This window comes from Lampetra fluviatilis, chromosome 43, assembly GCF_964198595.1.
Source record: "Lampetra fluviatilis chromosome 43, kcLamFluv1.1, whole genome shotgun sequence".
Taxonomy (NCBI): domain Eukaryota; kingdom Metazoa; phylum Chordata; class Hyperoartia; order Petromyzontiformes; family Petromyzontidae; genus Lampetra; species Lampetra fluviatilis.
The window spans coordinates 7913448-7928979 of NC_136317.1; the positions used below are offsets into that span (position 1 = coordinate 7913448).

The 15532-nt window shown below is 55.8% G+C and overlaps 1 protein-coding gene across 5 annotated transcripts in view; it reads right to left on the reverse strand.

Annotated features, from left to right (window-relative positions):
- The window catches only part of LOC144947085 (neuroligin-4, X-linked-like), a 175720-nt gene that overhangs the window by 108281 nt on the left and 51907 nt on the right, over nucleotides 1–15532 (reverse strand). For 3 of the 5 annotated variants that reach the window (XM_078876273.1, XM_078876270.1, XM_078876268.1), the window contains exon 2: nucleotides 3085–3144. The exons of the other annotated variants lie outside the window; for them this stretch is intronic. In XM_078876273.1, coding sequence (XP_078732399.1) covers nucleotides 3085–3144 — 60 coding nt within the window. The remainder of the gene's footprint in view (nucleotides 1–3084; nucleotides 3145–15532) is intronic. 5 annotated transcript variants of the gene reach the window in all.

The following is a 15532-nucleotide window of genomic DNA, read 5'->3' on the forward strand; positions in this document are numbered from 1 at the left end:
CTTCTCATTATTATTTTAAATGAGCCTCAGAGTCGAGCCGCTACTCCTCCGGATCAAGATGAGCCAGTTGAGGTGGTTCGGGCACCTGGTAAAGGATGCCCTAGGCAGACTCCCCTCGGAACTCTACCAGGCAGCAGCACGTCCCACTGGGCGAAGACCCGGGGGCCGGCCCAGGACACGCTGGCGGGACGACTATGTCACTTGGCTGGCATTGGAACGCCTGGGAATTCCCCAGGAAGAGCTAGAGTCTGTCGCCTGGGAAAGGGAGGTCTGGAATTGTCTACAGAGCATGATGCCGCCGCGACCATCAACAGGAGCAGATGATTGAGACGCAGTTCGTGATGGGTGGCACATCTCGCGAATGTCGCTTCATCTCAGCCACGGTCCTACACAACTTGTTGAGAGTTCTTATTGAAAAATAAGATGTTCACTTCAAGACAATACTGAGCCGGTGTGAGAGATGCGACTCAGGCCGGTGATCGATGGGTCCCGCTTCGAACCATGCATGCTCGGTGACATTCTGGAGCCGAGGAGGTGATGGCACTGGTTGCGTCGTGTGAGGGACTGGAGCTTCAGGATATTATCCGCCCGTTGGGAGAGATCGCCATCCAGATGATCCAGAAGAACGCGATCCGATGAGATTTCTCTGGACAAATTCTGCCCTCGTGCGGAAGAAGCGATCGTCCAGTGGCCGGACCTCGGCTGATGCGGTCCTCCAACGGGGAAAAGTGACATCGAAAGAGCTCCGTGGCGTCGAGAGAGGGTTGATCGCCGCGGTAAATAGAAGAATAAACAACACGTGGCGTCTGGAAGGGTAGGCGCAGCGTCTTTCCGCACCTGAAGGAGATGTCACCGATTCCATTTGGTTGGCATCGGAGGGCGTCGCACTCCGTGAACGTTCCTTATCACCGAGGCTGGGTGAGTAAATGAGTAAAAGGGAAGTATTATCGTAATTATTTATTTCCGACGTAGCATGAACGCCCACCGGGGATGGCCTGCGATCGACTGCAAGAACGTCGCCCACTACGTTGACGATAATCAGGCGCTGACAGCAGCGCACGCTGGCATCATCTGCTCGCAGCAGCAGCAGCAGCATCAGCCGAGTAGTGACTGCGCGCTCACGGGAATCTTGCAGCAAGCGAAGCGGGGGGGGGGGGGGGGTGACACTGCAATTGGACTCCAAGAGCATGGACTCGAGGGAACGCGCTAGAGGCGGTTACCACGGAAGTCCATTTGTCATGCGGCTACGGCGCCGTGCCGGCCCCGTGGGTATTTCTTCTTCTCAGCTACGTAAATACGCGGACTGCTTCGCAACAAACAGCAGCCTCGGCGGAAATTAAAGGGCCGGCCGCCCGGTGACTTAACGCGCGACCGCGGAAAGGCGCGAACGCGGAGGTTCCGGCTAAGCCGACAAGACGACGTCGTCTCTCTCTCTCTCTCTGGACGTCGGCAACGCCGCCCACGGAACGCAGCGCAGCGGAGGCGAGAAGGTGCGGGCCCTGTCGGCTGCTGTCAGAGAGGCAGCGGCGCTCCCGTGGCGCTGCTCTTAGGAGCGGCTGTTTGTCAAGGCGATCACTTCACTTGCCACCCTTCCTTAACGCAGCCGCAAATTCTAACCCGGTGCTCATTGCTGTTAGCGAGATTGTGCGCCAACCCCATTATCCTGCCAAGCTCCGCGCACCAAAAATAAACACGGAATAGACATTCCTCTGCGGCGCAGTGGTGGAGGTAAACTAGATGGTGGGGGGGGGGGCACGTGTACAGGTCCTCATTGTCCTGTCAGCCCCTCGCGTGAACAATGTGGATGTTGGCCGTCATTTAGAGCTCAAGTGTTTGGAGATATTTTTGCGAACTTTAAAGCGCCAACGACCATGCCCGGTTTCCCCCCCCCAGTGCGGCTCAGATAATATTATTAAACATTACGAACGTGATCATTAAGACGATGGCTGCAAAATACGGAGGTGGCTGTGTGACTCGGGGCTCTGAGCCATCGCGCCGCTGGGATCCTGGTTTGAATCCGTGATTGAGACCGCCTGCCTTCGATTGTAGCGAGTTCATGGTGACATGCTGGTCACCAATGACTGGCACACTAAAAATCAGCGCATTCAATTCGGTCTTTCCCTTAAATTGGGCAAAACCAACCTCCCAGAATTAATAAAATACATTTCGGTTTGACTGCCACGTGATCAAATAAGATACGTCCATAGAGCTGCGTGTAGGAGAGTCTGCACCCCCCCCCCCCCCCTAGTGTGCAGACAGGAGGCCACTTCAAGGGATCTCAGAGGTAATTCTGTGATATCTGCATCCGTGGGCTATTTTAGAACACGGGGGGATTGTTGCCGTTCTTTTAATGAAAAGGATGACTCGGAAAATAATGCCAAACGCGTCGCGCTGCAGAGAAGTGGCGCGTGCCACCGCTCTCGGGCGAGGCGGGAGACGCGGGGCCGTCTCCTGACGCTGCGAAGCCGACGACGACCGCCCGCTACTCGCTCCACGCCGCTGCGCAGCGGCCTCCACGGGGCCGGAGGCATCGGCGGGACAGCAACGGGCGCCCTGTGACACCGCCGGAGCCAAGAAACCCAACTTCGCTGTGGACCCCGCTCGATTGTCAAGCGGAGGCCCCGAGGGGCCGGTGAGGAGCTGCCGGGCCGCGGGGGGGTGGGGGGTGGGGTGGCCCCCCGTGGCCGGCTGCCCACCGGAGGGTGCGCGGCCGGGCTTCACGAGCTCCCCTTTGAGCGCGGCTCGTCAGCACAAACACGGTGGTACGCATTGTCAAAATGTAAACACGTCGAGCATGCACAAACCTTCCCAAACACAAAGCAGCGGTGGTATTACCTCAAGTAAATAACAAACCACGCGAGCATAACACTGCACACGGCGGGTGACGATTGAAATTCCCGATGTCACACACACACACACAAAAACGTAGAGACATGGTTTCCGATGTGTTTCGTATTGTTCATTTTCACGAGAGACTCAAGTGCAAAAAAAAAGATGCACTTGATTAGAAGACAAGAAAAAGCGTACGGCACGAGGCGCTTGTCATGCATCATGCGATTTGGACAAAAAAAAAAACAATTATACCTGCATCTTGCCCGCCATCATTAGCTGTTAAATCATCTGCTGCTCTCTTTGCGTTGGCTCCTGGAGCGGATGTAAAAGCGGGGAGTACAACGGGGGGGAAAAAAAGATCAAGATCGTGAAAAAAAGTAATTTAGAAGGTACAGGCGTCAAAAAGTATTCACCGATGGTGTCCTTTTGAGGTTCACAAAAAAGGGAGAGAGAGGGCCCCCGGAGGGAAACGAACGGAGCAGTCTGAGGCGGCCATCTTCGTGAAATTGATATCAGCAAAATGGTGACATAAAGAGTGAGAGAGAGAGACATTTCACATTTGTGCGAGATTAATAGACATGTTAGTGAACATTTTAATGGCTGGCGATCAATGCTCGCAAAAAAACCCACACTTCACAAATGGACCTTTACATTTTTGTTTGAAAAAAACCGGATTAGTACTTTGTGTCGCGTGGAGCACATATTTAAACAAAAAATATGATGATTATTTTCATGCCGTTTTCCAGGTTCCTTGACACTCAACCCCCCACCTGTGTCACAAAACGAACTCACGCTGGAACATTCACGATTACATCAGCTCAGACGTCTTACACCCGCCTGTCCATTGCACAGTGATAATTACTCAATAAAACACACACACGCTTCAACGATTCACTTTCCACACTGTAATAAGATATAACTACGTGGGAAAAGGGTTACACCACCTTCACTATATTAAAAAAAAAATGATTCAAACGATGGACGAAGCACTTGCTTGTAAAATTTCGTACTCCATTCATCACATCCAAAACAGCGTGCTGAATTCAAACGCATCCTTTTATAACCGGGTTCCTCTTTCAAAGACGCTCGAAGCCAAATAACGCGGTCTGTGTAAAACGGCCGCGCGGGGCTACTCTCAATGAGTCAGCAAAAAAGAAACGGTGCAGGCGGCACCCAGAGAGCGACGCGCAGAGTGTTAGCAGGGTCGCCCAAAACAGGGCCCAAGACAGCACCCCCCCCCCCCCCTTGCTTCCTGCAAACGAGGGCACCCCAAAGTGAGCCTATTGTTGTTGTTGTTGTCTCGCTAATTAATGAGGGGGCCATTCCAACCCTCCAGCCCCGGGCTTCCAGTAACTTCCAGGCAGCCCCGAGTATTACGGATAAGCGTAGATATTAGATGTAGGCCTAAGCTTATGGGTAAGCAGAATTAGCGTGTTGGTATTAGTGGTTTGATTTGGGGTTGTGAGTAGGATTATGTGTTACCATTAGGTGTAGGATTATGGCTAGGGATAGGAATAATAGCGCATTTCTCTCTAATGCGTGGTTTCTACGCGTCGACTGAACTGTTAAACCACAAAACGAGGCCCGTGAGATGCAAACCTCCCACTGCGGAGGCATCCTGCTGGGGAGAAAACCAGCAAATCGGGAACGTGCGGGCACACGGCCCAGAAGGTGCCACCAATCAGGCAAAGAGACGCGAACGCAAACTCGCCACACAGAACCCCTCTGCCGATGACTCTCGGAGTCACACGCCGCGAAGAAACACTCCTCCAGCATTCTCTCAATCCAGCAGCGACAACAACAAAAAAAGGCACGTGCCTACGTCAGAGGCAATTCACTTGAATCTTCAATTGAGTTGAAGGCGAGGGACGCGTTGGTTATTCCGTCGGCGCGCGCGATCACGTGCGCCCACGGCAGGCATGTGGGCCCCAGCCTCTATCCACACCTCCTGCCTCCACGACCGTCACTCAACAGCCATATACAGGAGAATACCTATCATCCACGGTGATGTTGTCTGCGAATTTACTCCAAATTATCCGCAAGAAAAAAAAGCGGATAGTCACGGATAGCAGCCAATAATAAGGGGCCACGAATAACATGGGCTTTGGCAGATCCAACGGCTCCCGCAGAAAATAGAGGTCACGGTAATTGGGTCACGGATAAGAGGAGTGATCCTGTATTTATGATCTGGGGAAACCACATGAAACATCAAGAATTCGTCGCTCAAATGATGTCTCGAGTCAGTGGCTGTACAAACCCTATCATCACTATGGGGTAACCGAGGCAGACTTAGAACTCACCACCCGTGGACATCAAAAGGTCCACGGGACTCGTCCTTTCACACTGACGTGGCCACAACGATTGGCCGTTGACTGGAGAAGGATGCGGGTTTATCTCATGGCTTTCATGTTTCTGCACGCGTCCATGCACCGGAAATTGCCGCAATTAAACAACCGCGCCCCGAGATGTGGTCCAAATACGAATGAATAGAACATCGCACGGAGGATTCAAACGTTATGAAAAAACTACGAATGAATTATTGCACAACCCCTTCCTCCATTGCGCCACTTTTCCCAGCGTCGTGGACTCGCGACACATTCCACAGAGACGCGACGGGGCTGCCTGCTCCATCTGCAATCGAGCACCCATTTCACCTCTCATAATTGCTTGGGCGCCCTCCACACTCAACAACAAAAAAACACCACATGCCCCTGTATCCTCCACCCCCCCCCCTCTTGCCATCAATATTGAAGCAGGCTCCAATGTGAAGGCTGAGCTGCATTGCAGGCAATTAGCTTTTAAAAGGAACCGCTGCCATTGATGTAACATTATTTCGGCACGGCCGCGAGACTCGTAACGCGACGCGAGCCCTGGAGGCTCACGAAGAGGGGAAACACGGCCGGGAGACGGGGCCCATCGCGGAGAGACGGGGCCCATCGCGGAGAGACGGGGCCCATCGCTGATAAACGGGGCCTATCGCTGATAAACGGGGCCCATCGCCGCTAAACGCGGCCCATCGCGGAGAGACGGGGCCCATCGCCACTAAACGCGGCCCATCGCGGAGAGACGGGGCCCATCGCCGCTAAACGGGGCCCATCGCGGAGAGACGGGGCCCATCGCTGATAAACGGGGCCTATCGCTGATAAACAGGGCCCATCGCCGCTAAACGCGGCCCATCGCGGAGAGACGGGGCACATCGCCGCTAAACGCGGCCCATCGCAGAGAGACGGGGCCCATCGCCGCTAAACGGGGCCCATAGCGGAGAGACGAGGCCGATCGCTGCTAAACGGGGCCCATCGCCGAGGGACGGAGCCCGTCACGGATCCACGAGGGGCCGGGCGGGGTAAAGTGCAGCCACTGAAATCGTAAACGCGGGGAATTCGCGCCGCGCCAGGGCTTCCACACGGCGCGCACCCGAAGTGTTTTGTGTAATAGAGTTAGGGCCTGGGAGGTTCCAGTACAAATGAATAAAAAAAGACTCGCAACACACACCAATCTTTGTTGAAAACCCGAGTTGTTGAAACCAAGGGGCTGCGTTCTCATGAGATTTTCTTTTTTTTTAGTTTCTATTGAGGATTAGGAGATAGCGTTAGGAGCGCTGTGCCTGGCCGCCACGGTTGCCATGGCAGCGCTGGCTGGGAGCCAGCTCATTATTGAGAGATGGGCGCGGGCTTCGCTGACTCACTGCCGCTTCGCCTTTATACGAGCTCCGCTCCGTGACCTCTCCCCTAACATTTGAGCAATTCTTCTATAGAGGCCGCATGACTTCATGGCCCAGACGCGCGCGCCGTGGGCCGGCTCTCTCGCTCTCTCTCTCGCTCGCTCGCTCTCTTCTCCCTCTCTCTCGCAGGCTCGCTGCTTTCGAGCGGGATTAATTAAATTAAGCAAATATAGCGGGGACCTCAAAGTCGCCCGTTAGAAACAACAATCGTCAACATTCGCATCAGTGCTGCGCGCGGCCTTAGGCGGCACGGACAGGTCGGGACATCGTCGAGGGGATTGAGCGATCCTCGTGCGCGGCCTGCGAGCGACATTGATTCAACCGCCCTCCCAGAGCCGCGGTGGTGGTGGTGGTGCTGGTGTTGGTGGTGGTTGAGGTGGTAGCCGCGGTGGTGGTGGTCGTGGTGGCTGCGGTGATGGTTGAGGTGGTAGCCGCGGTGGTGGTGGTGCTGCTGGTGGTGGTGGTGGCTACGGTGGTGGTTGAGGTGGTAGCCGCGGTGGTGGTGGTACTGGTGGTGGCTACGGTGGTGGTGGTGCTGGTGGTGGTTGAGGTGGTAGCCGCGGTGGTGGTGGTGCTGCTGTTGGTGGTGGTGGCTACGGTGGTGGTTGAGGTGGTAGCCGCGGCGGTGGTGGTACTGGTGGTGGCTACGGTGGTGGTGGTGCTGGTGGTGGTTGAGGTGTTAGCCGCGGTGGTGGTGGTGCTGCTGGTGGTGCTGGTTGAGGTGTTAGCCGCGGTTGTGGTGGTGGTGGCTGCGGTGGTGGTGTTGGTGGGGAGCGGTGGTGTAGCGGTTAGCGTGCTGCGCTATGAACCCAGCGACACGGGTTCGATTCCCGCTCACAGTCAACACCAGTGACGATTATCTGAACCGGTCCTCGGCCTCCCCTAGGTCGACTCAGCCTCAAATGAGTACCTGGTGCGGTGTGTAAACATCGCCACTGCGGAGACAAAGGCGGTCGAGCGTGGTGCTGGCCACCCACCCCCTCGTGTACCGTTCCGGCCTTTATAGGTGCTCGCTAACAGCACTTGCCCCTACAGTCTGTTAAGGCTATACGGGGGATCTTTATCTTTGGTGTTGGTGGTGGTTTGAGGCGGCTCGCGAAAGTTGCTCCAGTAACAGGCCTTGTAATTAATCCCGATGTGCCGCGCTTCTTGGATTGGACCCAGTGGGGGAGCGGAGAGGCGATGCGGGTGACACCGCCGCCAGCCAAGGAACAAAGACGTGGGGGTGGCCATGTGAAAGGCGGTGGCGGCCACACACACGCGGCTCTCCGCAGTGCAAATCAGCGATGTCTTCTTTCGGATCAGCTCGACGGTGATCACAAAGAGGGCTCGCGCACTGCAGGCGAGAGGTGGCGCTGGCCGCTGACCCCGGGGGTTGACCCCCCTCCCCCCCCCCAGCTCGCCTCATTAGCTGCACTTTTGATCCCGCGAGGCGCGGGGGTGGCAAGGGGGGGGGGGCGCCCCCCAGCTCGACATTCCACACGGTCGGTGGGGGGCGGCAAGAGGAGGGGGGGGGGCATTCGCGTGAATCACCGCAGCGCTCGCAGGGAGCCGTGGAACGGAGCGGAGCCGTGGCTCGCAGTCGGAGCTCGAATTCTCGCGTCACGTCGGCAGGAGGCCACGTGGGGGCGGCAGTCTTAGCCCTGTCGCTGTGCGGGGCCACGTGGGGGCGGCAGTCTGAGCCCTCTCGCTGTGTGGGGTACGTGCATCGGGCGCGGGGCGGATGCCGTGCGGGTAGCAGGATCCGTTGGCGCTAAGCGAGCCACCGCTCCGGGGACGGATCCATGTGAGCGGTGTCTTCTCTCAGCGAAGGATGAGAGACCCATGAACGGTCGTCAGGCTCGAGTCCCCGTTGGGTTCGGCCAGGTTCTCTCAACTCCCTTGGGTCGGCGGCCTAAGCCAGAGCGCGGCCGGCCGCAACAGGCGCCTGCAGAGCGAAGCTCCGCGGCCTCCAACACTCTTGCCCGTGCGCAACGCGATGCGCGCGTAGCAGAGCGGCGGACGAGCAGATTAGCGACGTTAAACTCTCATTCACATTAACTGAGCGCCCCTCCCCTCAATCCCACAAAAAAATAATTGCATAATTAACGTGCGTCTGTGAGTTTTAATAACAGTCAAAGGCTCGTTAATATCCGTGTACAAGGTATGTTAGGACTGTTATTCTGTTGGCAGACCAATAATAATAATAGCTCTCGCGACAATTATTAAAGCAATTTTGTGTTGAGTGCGAGAGCAGGCAATGCAGCGTGCATAACGAGTCTGCACACAATCAAGCAATCAGGCGTCTAACGAGTAATCAAGCAATCAGGAGGCCAGTGGCCCGTGCTTGCCTCGAGCGTAACCGAGGTAACGAAGGGAAGGGGGGGGGGGCGACCTCGCTGGTGCTGCCCGGATCCACGCATCGAGCCTCGCTCTCCCAGCATCTCAGTCGGCGGCGCGAGGTGGGAATTGAGCATTCTCCCGTCATGCACGTGGGCCCTATTTTTTTTCTCTCTCTCGCTTTTTCTTGGCAAACTCCCACTTTCATTTTCGCCACGAAAAATAACCCGAACGTGCCGAGGCCGGAGACAGCCTTCTGCAAAAGCAAAAAAAATGGAAACCGCCGTGATGCTCAGTGAGGCTTTCCTGCGACTACCGTTCATACGTTTGAAGGCGCTTTCTTGCGGACCTAGAGACCCAGACGACACGGGTTGCACAGACGCCAGGGCCCACAGCGCGGGCCCCAGACGCGGCGCGGCGAGGAGGCCTCTGCCCCCCCCCCCCACAACGCGAGCTGGGCCCGCTCTGCCTGGCGGCCCTCCACCGGCCCCCCCGGGGGGGGGGCATTGCAGATGTCGGCGCGCGCGCACTCGACACGCGCCGCACCCTCGGATGACAATTTTTGTTTGAGAGAAACAAGGCCAATTTTGTTGCGTTATTGCCGTGACCCGGGCGATGTTAATGGTAACCTTGAATCCCAATTACAACGTCGTTAACAGGGACTCTGCTCCTAAAGGGAACCGGGCCACGACACCCGCGTTAACCCCCGCCCGGCGAGAGAGAGATCCCAGTAACTCAACAACGCAAACCGCAGTGTCGTCTCGCCGCATCACGCACGGCGTCAGTCCGGCTGCAGGGCCGGTGGCAGCGCGGTGGAAATGCTCGCGCCTCGTAGCAAGAAGTCCCTAGGTTCGACTGCCGACGCGAGCGCCTTTCTGCGTGGAGTTTGTGCGTTCTCCTCCCCCCCCCCTGGTCTGCATGGGTTTCATCCGGGTTCAACGATTTCCTCTCGTAACTAATAAAAAACCGATTTCACTCGCGTTGGGCAAACATCCCAATGCAAAAAAAAAGACCTCGCAAATGACTCAGTTGGGATTACACACGGAAGCGACATCGCCTCGCTACTGCAAAATAGAAAAACTTGGCAGGACACTCTTGAAAACGAGCCTTGAGATTCCCTTGGGTAAACAAGCGGAATGAAAGAGAGTAAAAGTGCGACGTGAAGTGAGAAGCAGACACCCTTGCCTCTCCTGGCTCGCCACCTCATCGCCTCGTCATCCTCGGAGCCTCAGCGCTGCCCCTGGATTCTACGAATTCACTCGAATCCCCCCGGGAGAGCGCAGCTACTTACGTTAAGGCGCGCTGGCAGTCGCGAGACAAAAAGCAACAAGACCGAATCAATTTCTGGGGCAGAGAGAGAGAGAGACGGGAACAGGTGGATTCGTGCCAGGGGAAAATAAAAATAGAGAGAGGAGATAAAACGAAAGGAAATCAATGGAATGCATCGCGCCGTGCCGACTGTCCATCTCCAACTTGCAATTACGCGCGAATACAAAAGCCACGCGCTCGGCTCGAACCAAAACATCGCGCGGGTTCCTTTTTAATCCCCTAAATTTACACGGCTGCGCATGCAGACTCGGCTGCCCTGCGCACAAAGCAGTCCCCCCTGAACCCTGAGGAATGCACCACCAGCTTCCCCTGCCATGCCTCTCTTTCTCGCTCTCCCAGCTGAAAACCCTCCGCTACAGGCCGACCTACTGTAAGCAGCTGGTACTGGTAGGAACCTCCTGGTTACACCAGCCCACAGGGGATTATTGCGTCCGTCCGTCGTGCAGGGAAGGGCTGGGTTGGGAAGGGCTGGGTGGGGAGGGTGGGGAGGGGCTGGGTGGGGGGTGGGAGGGGTGGGGCTGGGTGGGGAGGGGCTGGTCACTCCGTGGTGCCCTTATAAAACTCAACGTTTAACCTACTCACGCCGGCTTGTGCCCGCCCTCACAGTCGGGCATATTTGCGAAATTCACCACGCCGCCGTTCACCCTGGCCATTGACCGAGCAACCCAACGTTCCTACCAGCTCCCTCCGCAGGACAATGTGTTTAATCCAACTTTCAAACGCTCCACCACGAGCGACTATAGTGCGGTAAACGTGTTCACCCCGTCCGGCTCCCGTTCATGGTGTAGCCGGACCAGGAATTGCAGTACAGCAAGTGGGTTAATAAATGGCTGCATTGCATCTGCGAGGGGATCGAGTGGTGTTGCAATCGGGGGTCCACCCCCATGGTGCGTGTGCGGGAGGCTGCAGGAGGAAGAGGAGGAGGCTGGGAGGCGCCGGCGAAGGCTTCCAGGAGATCGGGAGGAGTTTGTGGGACGTTGTAGGAGAGGCTCTTGGAGTCTGAGAACGGCGAGGAGAGGCGCACAGAAGCTTGGGTAGACTCGGGAAGGCTAGGGGAGGCTCATGGATGCCAGGGTAGCCCGTGAAGGCCGGGGCAGGGGCAATGCCCCGAAGAAGCTAGCAGAGCCCGCGTCACTAATTGTGGACATAAACAATGCAGCTTTGCCACGAGCACTTAAAATGAAACACCAGTGTTGTGTCGTACACTATTCTGTTGTTGTTATTATTATTAATGTGGCTGGAGGCACGGAGGCGGCGCTTGGTCTGAACTCTGAGCGATGTGGTTTTTATTTATTTTAGTTTTCATAAAGATCGTGGTTATTTTTAAAAATAAAGATCGTAGGACGGCATTGCCGAGGCGCGGTTGCTTCAGTCGTGACGGCACTGCGAAACGAGCCCGGGGTAGGGGAAACTCAGGTAGGCATTAACATTCTCCGGACGCTTCCATAGAAAACAAACATAACGTATCAATAATGCAATACAGGAGAGACCACACGTATGCGTGAACGCATTGCATATTTTTTGTCAAACAAAACAAACGCGTACGTACGCGTAAATCTTGCAGCTCATTTAAAGCGCCATCAAAATCACAGTGTGCACGCGTGCAGGTGCGTTCCGAGAACGTGTTATTTTACCACTAATTACACGTGTGGACATTGTACCAGAACTGTGTTTTATTTTTTTACAGGCATTTAAAAGGGTGCGTTAAATTATCACGTATTTGTCTTTTAACGGCGCGCCCACGCAAAGCCGTCCGTCGATTCCGGCGCGGTTTAAACCTCTCCACGAACTCCGCGGGAATGAGAACAAATTGTCCACGTCTTTTAAATTTGTTTTAACAACCGCATTGCTTCTCAACTCAAGATATTTTCGCTTTTTGTTTTTTTTTATCGAAGTCTCGCGCTCCGCTTCTCAGACGCGAACGCGGACGCGGACTCTGAACGCTCCGTGCTCGCCTCTATCCCGACTCCTCTAATTCTGGAAAGGGAAATGTCTCTTGCCTTGCACCCAGGGCCATAGCGTCGTCGTCGCCGCCGACGCTAATGCGACCGACAAATCTGTGCTCGGGGGGGGGGGGGGGGTGGCTGCCGCGCCCCAGATGAACGCCCGCGCGAGCCACTGGGGATTTTAGCGGCGGCGGCCTCCCCCAGGTCTCCCCCAGGTCTCCTTCATGTCATCACGCGGCCTCCCCCAGGTCTCCTTCATGTCATCCCCGCGCGCGGCCTCCCCCGAGTTCGCGTGCGGAGGAGGCCGCTTCACGCTGCGCCCGGGGGAGATGGGGGGGTCTCAGGAGTCGCGGTTTGCGCTGCTGAGTCGGAATGGCCACCAACCACGCTCGGAGTGTCTCTCCCCCTCCCCCCACCGCGATGCAATTTGCCTCGCAATGCCCGGTGGCATGGGGTGGAACTCTGTGAGTTGGTGTGGGTGGGTGCATGCAGGCGCACACGCATAGACGCTGCGTATACAAAGACAAAGAGCCCCCATACAGCCCAGGCTGTTGGGGCAAGTGTTGTTCGCGAGCACCTATGGAGGCCGGCACGGCGCACGAGGAGGTGTGCTGCCAGCACCACGCTCGGCCGCTTGTGTCTCTCTCCAGTGCTGATGTTTACACCGCAGCAGTCGGGAGGCCCCGTTCAGATGTGAACCACTCTGATTGGTCGTGAGAGGGATCGGGTCAGCGGGTTCGTAGTGCAGTGCGCTCACCGCTACACTACCGCTTCCTTACACGCGTACACACAGAGACGCGGGCAGACGCAGACACAGTCACCCACAGGCACATGTGTCATTCCTCACACGTGCTGCCCGCCGAATCTCCATTCGGCCCACAACCCCCACAGGAGCTGGAAGCAGCCTCGAGTAGCCGGACCGCTTTACGAAATCGTCCCAAAGTGAATTCAGAGCATAATATAGGTTTTTGGGGGGTTTGATCGCGTAAATATAAATGTGTCGTTCAACCCACTACCACCCGACACAGCCACTTAGTAAGGTTTGTCACGTTAACAGAACGTGCCAATTCGTCACTAGTACAGCATCACCTGTGTGCTGGAGAGCAACTCCACAACATTTGCAACCTGAGTACGACGTTTCGCCAGTAATTACAACCGGTATCATCAGGCGGCAGCCAAATTGTAAATGTTGTGGCTTGGCTCTCCAACACACCGGTGTGCTGTACTAGTGACGAATTGGCCACGTTCTGTTTACGTGGTGAACCTTATTAATTGGCTGTGTCGGGTGGCGGCGAGTTTAACGACGCATTCATATTTACGCGATCTAACCCAAACAAGCCTCTACTACGGATGGTATTGGTCGCGAAAGCCTACTGCGTGTTAAACTGAATTCAGAGCGTTGCTTTCTCACGCTGCCGCAAACATTTCACCGGCGGCGTCAGACCATGCGCCTCGCGCTAATATGTCTGCAGTAAAACAATGACAATAAAAAGGTGTCATTGTTTTGTTGTGTGTTTAATTTACACCAATACTTAAGAGAGCCGCTTCAATCGGCCTCGGGGAGGGTGGATGCTGGGGGCAGAGCGCTCTTTCGAGCGCCGGATGCCAAACAAACAAACAAGTCCCGCCGCGAGCATGAGCGCCGCGGCATTGATTACAACAAGCAAACAGAAACCAACGACGACGGGAATTAAAACATTAAAAGCCACTGCAACAAAAATGCTAAATTATCAGCAGCGCTCGCATCACCGCCCGCATCACCGCCCGCATCACCGCATTAGTTCCCGCGATCGACTCGGGAAGACATTTAGAACAATCCATCATTGGGGGGCCGGCGCGGAGGCGGAGACGCCAGAGCCTCAGCCGACCCACCCGGCGTGACCGCCCGCGAGAAAAAGTTCAACACACTTACGTATGTCCTTTATATTCTATCGTATGCAACCTCTGATTGTTGTGAGACACGCCGTGACCAGATTCCACCGCATGTATAATCAGCACTCTGCCGTCAAACCAACGCAGCCATCACAACGCCCAACGCAGAGATCACGACGCATAACGCAGTGGCCTTTGAGGTGCATTATTGCGGTGTAACCGTGCACTTATTGAATGGACCCAAATACATGCTGATTCGAATCGGCAGAGGGGTAGTGGCACAGTGTTTCGGGCACCGACTACTCTATAAACTTACCAACGCGAGTTTGATTCCCCGCCACGGCTGCCATCTGTTACGAGTGATATGTAAACCGGTTCTGGGTCCTCCCTTCACCAGATGACACTGACCGGCGGAGTGAATCTTGGCTAAACACTCCCCAAGATTGACACGGTGTGATGATGATGCCATCATCCAGCGGTGGATTGACAAAGTTATTTCCCCTCCTTCTTACTCGGTGCCCAGCGACTCTGTGGCCCGAGTGAAAGGGGGGCGGGGGGGGGGAGGTGCTTGCACGGCGACTCTGAGGACCGGGGGTTCTCTCATTCCACGCGAGCGCCACTCAAGACAGGGCCACAGTCCTCACATCGGGCATGGAAAGCCTCTTCCTCGCCGACGGCCAAAACTGAACTTTCAAGTCAACCACACGTGCTTTTAGCGCGGCGCTAACAGCGTCCCAGTAATGCTGCCAGGTCGAAAGCGTTCCCCTCCAGTACCCGACTAGTGCTGACAAGATGCTGCTCGCAGTGGCGGATACGACACTGTTCACGGCCTGTAGGTCCCGCCCGCCCAGCCCCGAAGCCATCCGCAGGGCTCAACATTCGGGGTCACGGGTCAAACAGGGAGAGGAGCGCCTTGACGGCGACGCCGACTCGCCAATCGTTTCGACGCAGGACACCAGGTCGCCGCCAGTTGCCGACAGCACCGCAGCGGGGCTTTGTAAGCGCCCTCCGGTGTGAGAAATGAAACGGGGCCCTTCCCTTGTCTCCCCGCCCCCTCTTCGTAGACCGGCGCATGGCCCACTCCGGCATGTGCACACCCCCCCCCGCCTCCTCGCAGTTGCACCGCCGGCGCGCTCCACAGCTACGCCGCTGGACGTCGCCTCGCACCAGAGGCTCGGCGGGCGAGCGTTTGTCAACACAGGGGTTAAGATGTGTGCCCGTGGCAACTGCAGAGACCCCCTAATATGCAATTTAACAGAACACAATGCATCAAACGCCACAATTATTGCGGCATAAAACCTGCGCAATTAACGCCTGGAAGTCGGAGGTTGGTACGCGCGGCCATTGGCGCCGCAGTTTACGGGTAGCGGAGCTGTAAATCATTCAAATAATTCACGAGGTAAAGCCTTTTTAAATTGCCTCATTAGTTAAATGCACACGCAAGTCCAAGTTTATAAATGCATTAAATCATTTATTTACGTTTATTTTTTTTGCGTCTGTTAATCTATCATCG